The following is an 8,440-nucleotide window of genomic DNA, read 5'->3' as shown; positions in this document are numbered from 1 at the left end:
GAAAGCCTAGAATTTTTCGCGCTTAACACTTTTCCTTGGATACACACGTTTCTTTTCTAAGAAACTTAAAGGAAATTCTGAGGCTTCAGAGCCATCCTTTTTAGCACATTGCTTCCTAAGATCGCTCAAAAAACCTGGTTTAGGGAGCTTGCTCGTCCTGAAGGTTGGGACTACGCTTCCCAGGAGGCATCGCGAAAAAGCGTCGGGACTCTATTTCCCAGAGTTCCAGGTCTTAAGCCCCACCAGGCAGTCCTCCCTGAGAGGGGGTTGGAGTCTTCGGGGCCAAGATGGCGACGGGAACGGGTAGTAAGTATGTCCGCTGTTTTTGTGTGGAAGGCCTCTTAGACCCGAGACTAGGCACCACATTTCTGTCACGCGCTTAGGGAACAGGTGCAATGATTTGCTTAAGAACTCAGGGTCTTCAGAGACCTGCGCTCGGTCGTACTGTGAAGACCAACGACTAGACGCCCAGAAGCGAAGGGTCTTGTGTTTCAGGGAGGCTGCGGAGATTTGAGAGGAGCAGCTCGGCGAATCTTTGTGTGTTTGGGAGCTCTGCGGGGTGAGAGATAAAGGGGCTCTGGAGTCTTGGGTGTGCAGACGAAGAAATGCCGGTAGCCGTACGGAGTAGCCTGATTTCCAAAAGCCATTCGTTTTCTGACCAACGTTTTTGAGGCCCGTACTCTATCTCCCACAGAAACAGGGTACTTTAACTGTTAGTTTTTTCGGCCACTAGGGAAACTGCGTTTTCTGCGTCTCAGCCATTTTCCTCTGTTTGATACACTGAAAAGGTCTTTTAGGCCCGACAGCTACTTGGGGGAGGAGGTACTGAGAGAAGTAAACAAGTTTATGCTAAGAAGGAGGCAGGGCACCAGGCTCGGGGTGGAGGAGCGGGTGGCCGCTCGGAATCCTGGGAAGAAGCCTTTGCGTTCAAATTTGAATAAAATGTTAAAACTGGGCCTCTCCGGGAAGTGCCTTATCTTACTCTGACCTTCCCCCTTCCATTTTTAGAATAAAACGGTAGCCATGTCATTTGAAGAAGTAAAAGGTTTGCCAGATATTCAGTGCAATTCATATGGAATAATCATTCGGTGGTGGTATTTTCTTAGGTGAAAATCAATATTCGGTGATAGTAACTCATTTTGTTCTTAGAATCCGGGATGTTTTGCATTAGGCCTTTAGTCCTTACTTTGGGCCTTAGAACTAGTGTCTGGGTGGCTTGTTCTCTAAGACTTTTCTCCTTTTAGAACACAAGCTGCTGAGTACTGGCCCTACAGAGCCATGGTCCATCCGAGAGAAGCTCTGTTTAGCCTCTTCGGTTATGAGGAGTGGAGATCAAAATTGGTAAGGCATCTAAGATGGCTGCTTTCTTGGGTCTTAGAAACTGTTGGGTATTTTTTTTATTACACTGGTGCAATCTTACAGTTAATCATACTAACCTTTAAGCAGTATTTGTTTTTTAACAGCTTTATTGAAATTTAATTCAAATACCATAAAAGTAACCTAGTATATTCACAGAGTTGTGTAATCATCTCCACAGACTAATTTTAGAACGTTTTCATTACTCTTAAAAGCAGTCTCGGGGCGCCTAGGTGGCGCAGTCGGTTAAGCGTCCGACTTCAGCCAGGTCACCATCTCGCGGTCCGTGAGTTCGAGCCCCGCGTCGGGCTCTGGGCTGATGGCTCAGAGCCTGGAGCCTGCTTCCCATTCTGTGTCTCCCTCTCTCTCTGCCCTTCCCCGTTCATGCTCTGTCTCTCTCTGTCCCCAAAATAAATAAACGTTGAAAAAAAAATTTTTTTTAATAAAATAAAAAAAATAAAGCAGTCTCTTATCCCTTCCTTAAGCTGCCACTTGACAGTCTCCTCTCCACCTCCGTAACATCCACCCCCACACACACCCTCAGGCAAAAATACCCCGTCTGCTTCCTGTCTCTCTAGATGGCCTATTCTGGACATTTCATATGAATGAAATTTGAGGAATAGCAGAACTATGTTTTAAAAGGGCCCCATTTTAGGGCGCCTGAGTGGCTCAGTCGGTGAAGCCTCCTACTTCGGCTCAGGTTATGATCTCAGGGTTTGTGAGTTAGAGCCCCGCGTGGGGTTCTGGGCTGAGAGCTCAGAGCTTGGAGCCTGCTTCAGATTCTTTGTCTCCCTCTGTTTGCCCCTCTGCTGCTTGCACTCTGTCTCTCGCATTGTGTCAAAAGTTAGTAAACATTTAAAACAATTTTAAAAATAAAAGGGCCCCATGGTCTTTATATTCCACAGGCAATGAATTTTCTTTGTATACTTGACAACACTTACTGTGTGTCATGCTAATGGGTATGAAATGGTATCTCATTGTGGTTTTGATTTGTATATCCCTGATAATTAATGTTGTTGAGCATCTTTTCAGGTGCTTATTGGTCATTTGTCTGTCTTTGGGAAAATGTCTGCTCACATCCTTTGGATTATCTATATTTTTATTATTGAGCTTTAAGATCTGTAAATATTCTGGACACAAATTGCTTGTCACATCATTTGCAAATTTTTCTTTTGTGTGTTGTCTTTTCATTTTTTTTTTTTGATTGGTTTAATTTATGGCACAAAAGTTTTTAATTTTGATATGTCCAATTTATTTTTTCTTGTGTTGCTTATGCTTTTGGTGTCATAGCTAAGAGACCATTTACTTCTATGTTTTCAAAGCTAGGTTTATTTTGTTTATGTTTTTATTTACTCTCTCCCCCCATTGTGGGAGGCTCGAGCTCACAACCCTGAGATCAAGAATTGTATGCTCTTCTGACTGAGCCAGCCAGGCATCCCCAAAGCTTTATAGTTTTAGCTCTCTATATATGGGTCTGTGATCCATTTTGAGTAATTTTTCTGTAGGTAGTAAGACGGGGATCTTTTTTACACGTAGATTTGCAGTTGTCTCAGTCTCCAGTCTTTGTTAAAGACTGTTCTTTCCCTATTGAAATTGTCTTGGCACTCAGTATTTCTTTTTAGAGACCAGAAAGTAAGGACTCTGGTTTCCAATTTTTTTTTTTTTTTAACTTCTAGGACGTACCCGTTTTTATTTTTAACATTTGCTTGTTTTTCCTCAGAATCAAAAGACACCTTTTATTTGTCTTAAGCCTGTTAATTATTTAATAAACAAATTTGTGTTTTGTGGCACATCTCTACTATTTTAATTGTTCAAATGAGTCTACAGAGGCACCATTGCTGGTTACACTTAACATTTCTGCAGCTTTATATATTTTCCAAATGACTTAAAAATTTTTTTTAATGTTTATTTATATTTGAGAGAGAGCATGAGCAGGGGAGGGGCAGAGAGAGAGGAAGGAAGACACAGAATCCAAAGCAGGCTCCGGGCTCCGAGCTCAGCACAGAACCTGATGTGGGGCTTGAACCCATGAACTGTGAGATCATGACCTGAGCCAAAGTCGGACACTTAACCGACTGAGCCACCCAGGTGCCCTTCAAATAACTTTTTAAAGGTGAAATCTGGATATCCTAGGTAATATCTGTTTTTAAACCAAATTAAATGGTAAACCCTAAGACAAAATGCATCACACTAATTTGATAAATCACAAATTAAAAATAGTATAAGAACACTTAAGTAAAACTTTGAAATTTTAAATTGCATTTCTTTTTTTGGAGGTACTAAATCATAAGTTTCCAAGTTCAGAATGGCACACAGTGTCTTCCATTGCTATACCTCATCTACCAGTGTTAGCATTTTCTTAGAGTTTCATTACTTGTGTTTCTCTGGCATTGATTTTATATACATTAGCAAATACATGTTTTCTTCTCCTTTTTTTTTTTTTAATGTTTAATTTTGAAAGGGAGAGTGACAGAGCATGAGTGAGGGATGGGCAGATAGAGAGGGAGACACAGAATCTGAAGTAAGTTCCAGGCTCTGAGCTGTCAGCACAGAGCCCAGCATGGGGCTGGAACCCAGGGACCGAGAGATCATGACCTGAGCCAAAGTCAGACACTTAAACTGACTGAGCCATCCAAGCACACTTCTCCTCCTACTTTGTAAACACAAATGGTTTTATACTATATATACTGTTCTTTACCTTGCTGTTGCTTGTCTTTTTTTTCTGTAACTTAGTGTATGTGAAGCTCTGTCTCATTGTTTTTTCTTAAGTGTCTGTGTGGTATGTGATACAGGTAACTGTAATTTATTTACCTGGTATTCTATTGATGGACATTTCCTAATACAAATATGACTTTGCATATTTGTATGTAAAATAAAAATAGGATTATTGGGTCAAAGAATATATGATACAGAATTTGATAAATATTTCAAATTGACCTACTCCAATTGTTTCGATTTATATTCCCGTTGGTGATATATCACAATGCTTGTTTTTTGGTTCGATCTTTCACAATATTATAAAAGGTGAGAAATGGTTCTCATATTTTTATATTTTTCATTTACATTTATCTTATGTTGAGTGTGGTTGAATATCTGTGTGTGTTAAAGAGCTGTTTATAGTGCTTTTTTTGTAAGATGCCTTCTTCCATTTTTCTTCTTATTTGTCTTTTCTCATTACTTGGGAGAGGGCTCCTTACATACTAGGGAGATTAGCCATTTGAGCTATGAGATGCATTTTTTTTTTTTAATTTTTTTTTTCAACGTTTATTTATTTTTGGGACAGAGAGAGACAGAGCATGAACGGGGGAGGGGCAGAGAGAGAGGGAGACACAGAATCGGAAACAGGCTCCAGGCTCTGAGCCATCAGCCCAGAGCCTGACGCGGGGCTCGAACTCCCGGACCGCGAGATCGTGACCTGGCTGAAGTCGGATGCTTAACCGACTGCGCCACCCAGGCGCCCTGAGATGCATTTTTTTAAAAACCAGTGTGCCATTGTCTTTTCTTGTGGTAATATTTTTACATTAAGACTTTTAAAATACACTTAGTTTATTAATAATTTTTTTTGACAGGTCCTGGATTTTGTGACCTATTTAGAAAGTTCTTCTCTAGTCTGAGATTATAAAATAATTCTATGATTTTTTCTCGTACTTCCATGGTTAAATTTCTTTTAATGTTAATTAGTTTATTTATTTTGAGAGAGCACAAGAGCGCGCATGAACAGGTGCGCAAGAGAAGCAAAGAGAGGGGGAGAGACACTCCCAAGCAGGGATTAACTTAGTCCTTAACTGATGCTTAATTGACAGCCACCCAGGTGCCCCTAGTTAAAATTTTTTTAAACATTTAAATCTTTGGTTCATTTGGGGCTTTTCTTGGTACAAGGTGTAAATTATGTATCGAACTTTATTTTTTGTTGATAGCTATCCATATAACAATATCATAATAACAATATTATAAAGGAAAAGAGCTGTGTGATACCATTATCTCAACACAAATTGAAAAAAAACTTTTCTTTTTAAAGTTATGTAGTTTTGGGGCGCCTGGGTGGCTCAGTCGGTTAAGCGTCCGACTTTGGCTCAGGTCACGATCTCGCGGTATGTGAGTTCGAGCCCCGCGTCGGGCTCTGTGCTGACTGCTCAGAGCCTGGAGTCTGTTTCAGATTCTGTGTCTCCCTCTCTCTCTGCCCCTCCCCCGTTCATGCTCTGTCTCTCTCTGTCTCAAAAATAAATAAACGTTAAAAAAAAAAATTAAAAAAAAAAACAAAGTTATGTAGTTTTTTAACCATATAGTGTGGAGAATAAGATAGGATATCCATGTATCCAGTACCTGGATTTAATAAATCTTAATAGTTTGTCATATTTTCTTCACATCCTTTTAAAGAAATAAGCATAGACACAATTAAGACCCCTTTGCATACCACTGTGATCCCATTCTAGTCTTGTTTTTATTTCTGTCTGTCTTTTTATCTACAACTTTTTAAAAGATTGCTTGATTACATGATAGCCGAAATTTGTCTCATTTTTTCACTTAGTATTATGTAGTACATATGTTTCTTTTTGCTACATACATTTTATAATTATTTTTATGGTCTTTTTAATGTTTTGTTGAGGTGAAATGCCATAAGTTAAATCCCTTGCAGGCATTTAGGAAAAACTTAACTGTTGTTCTGATCAAGTCCACATCATGCTTTCTTCTTGGTAGTTGCTTTTTTGTTGGATTATTAGTATTTTTTTAAAGTTTGAGAGAGACAGAGTGCGAGTGGGGGAGGGGCAGAGAGGGGGGCCTCTACTGCACTCTACTAGTACAGAGCCTGACGTGGGGCTCCAACTCATGGTACTCTGAGAACATGACCTAAGCCGAAACTAAGAGTCAGAACCACCCAGGCCACCCTGTTAGGTTATTTTTTTTATATTACATTCCTATGAATTGTATTAGTGGATCAAAAGGTAACTTTTTTATTAGAAAAAAATTTTTTTTAAGTTTATTCATTTTGACAGAGTGGAAGTCGGGAAGGGCCAAAGAGAGAAATCCCAAGCAGGCTCCTTACTGTCAGAGCCTGATGTGGGGCTCAAACTCACAAACTGTGGGATCATGACCTGAGCTGAAGTTGTACGCTAACCGATTGAGCCACCCATGCACCCTAAAAGATAACTTTTTAGTCTGAAATATATTACAAACTGATTTTCAAAAGACAGATGTCTTTAAAAGAGCCAAAATCAACATGAAAATACTTTCTCAAATGAACAGAAATGATGATGTACTAGACTAATACCTTCACTTCAGCCAGGAAATATATCACCTGTGAGAACGGTTTCACAGTGATTCTTTACCTCTAAATGATTTTAAAGTAGGTGTGTCATTTTCCATAGTCACATATTCTAGAATACTTTCTGGTGGCAATTTATTTATTCTAAATTTTGTACTCCAAACCTTGAACTATTAGCATAGCTTCCCCTCAACCCCCACCCCCGCCCCCTTTTTTTTCTATTTAGTGTGTAATAGGCTTTTCTCATTTTGTGTAGGGTATCAGTTAGCAGAGCAATCAAGCCCTTTGCAGAACCTGGCCGCCCTCCAGACTGGTTCTCTCAAAAAGTAAGTTCCCAAGCAAGTGCTCTTTTATTTTTTATTTATTTATTTTTTCCTGTGAGTTTTTTTGTTTTTGTTTTTTACTTTATGTTTTTTGATTTACATTCAAGTTAGCATATAGCGCAAAAATGATTTCAGGAGTAGATTCCTTAATGCCCCTTACCCATTTAGCCCATCTCCCCCTGACAACCCCTCCAGTAACCCTCTGTTTGTTCTCCATATTTAAGAGTCTCTTATGTTTTGTTCCCCTCCCTGTTTTTATATTATTTTTGTTTCCCTTCTCTTATGGTCATCTGTTTTGTCTCTTAAAGTTCTCATATGAGTGAAGTCCTATGATATTTGTCTTTCTCTGACTAATTTCACTTAGCATAATACCCTCTAGTTCCATCCATGTAGGTGCAAATGGCAAGTGCTCTTTTAGAGCAGTCTTAGAGACGTGAAATGCATTCCCTTCCAGGCCTTGCTCTTGAATCACAAGTCTTTTATACCACAAAGAGAGAAGAGTTGAGAATACTGTTTCCTTTTTTCCCCACTGTTGGCCAGTCTACCCATGTATGTTCATATTATAAACTTTTCTTGTTGTGTAACTAACAGGTAAGGAGGGTCCAAGCTTGAGAGTTAAAAATATCTTAGTTTACTATGACTTCACTTAGACTCTTTAGACCATGATTCTCAGTTGTCTTATTTGTAAAATGGAGATAAAAGGTACTTCAGGATTCTTGTAAAGATTTAGTTGAGGCAATACCAGTAAAGCGTATAGCACAATACCTTGCATGTGGTAACTACTCAGTAGATATTAACTATACATATTGGCTATTGGGTTGCTTTTCCTTGCATATATAAATTCTAGGTTAGAAGACTCCCTGTTCTATGTCCTGGTACTAAGTATTTTGAACTGATTTGACTGCAAAGTATTTGCCCTTCTAGAGACCACTCATCTTACATATAGCTCTTCTTTGCAAGCCTTAGTTTGAGATGTTGAAACTTTGAAAGATCATTCCTTTCCAGGTTTGTTCATCATATTTTTACTTTCTTTTCATAGCATTGTGCTTCCCAGTACTCAGAGCTTCTAGAGACCACTGAGACCCCAAAGTGAGTACAAAGTCAGGTGTTCAAGCCACATCTCTTTATTTTTTTTTTTATTTTATTTTATTTTTTTTTTAATTTATTTTTGGGACAGAGAGAGACAGAGCATGAACGGGGGAGGGACAGAGAGAGAGGGAGACACAGAATCGGAAACAGGCTCCAGGCTCCGAGCCATCAGCCCAGAGCCCGACGCGGGGCTCGAACTCACGGACCGCGAGATCGTGACCTGGCTGAAGTCGGACGCTTAACCGACTGCGCCACCCAGGCGCCCCAAGCCACATCTCTTTAGTGGAGAATGTTTCCTGAGGAATCCTGTCAGTTTTATATTATTTATATTATTTATAATATATAAATATATATATAATATATTTATATACATAAATAAGTATTTTTAAATATATATAAAATTATATAT

The 8,440-nt window shown here is 39.3% G+C and overlaps 1 protein-coding gene across 4 annotated transcripts in view; it reads left to right on the top strand.

Annotated features, from left to right (window-relative positions):
* Positions 1-23: 23 nt before the first annotated feature.
* Positions 24-8,440, top strand: part of LOC121010756 (bromodomain-containing protein 8) — a 27,065-nt gene continuing 18,648 nt past the window's right edge. Inside the window, exons 1-4 of one of the 4 annotated variants that reach the window (XM_040444573.1) lie at positions 24-306; positions 1,245-1,341; positions 6,876-6,945; positions 7,982-8,031. In XM_040444573.1, coding sequence (XP_040300507.1) covers positions 288-306; positions 1,245-1,341; positions 6,876-6,945; positions 7,982-8,031 — 236 coding nt within the window. In that variant the 5' untranslated portion in view covers positions 24-287. The remainder of the gene's footprint in view (positions 307-1,244; positions 1,342-6,875; positions 6,946-7,981; positions 8,032-8,440) is intronic. The other 3 variants (XM_040444576.1, XM_040444575.1, XM_040444574.1) reach the window with 3 other exon arrangements.

The sequence above is a fragment of the Herpailurus yagouaroundi genome, unplaced genomic scaffold, assembly GCF_014898765.1.
Source record: "Herpailurus yagouaroundi ecotype Mexico unplaced genomic scaffold, PumYag 192, whole genome shotgun sequence".
In the NCBI taxonomy this organism is placed as follows: Eukaryota; Metazoa; Chordata; class Mammalia; order Carnivora; family Felidae; genus Herpailurus; species Herpailurus yagouaroundi.
Note: the sequence above shows the minus strand (reverse complement) of the source record. Positions and strands in the feature narration are given on the sequence as shown.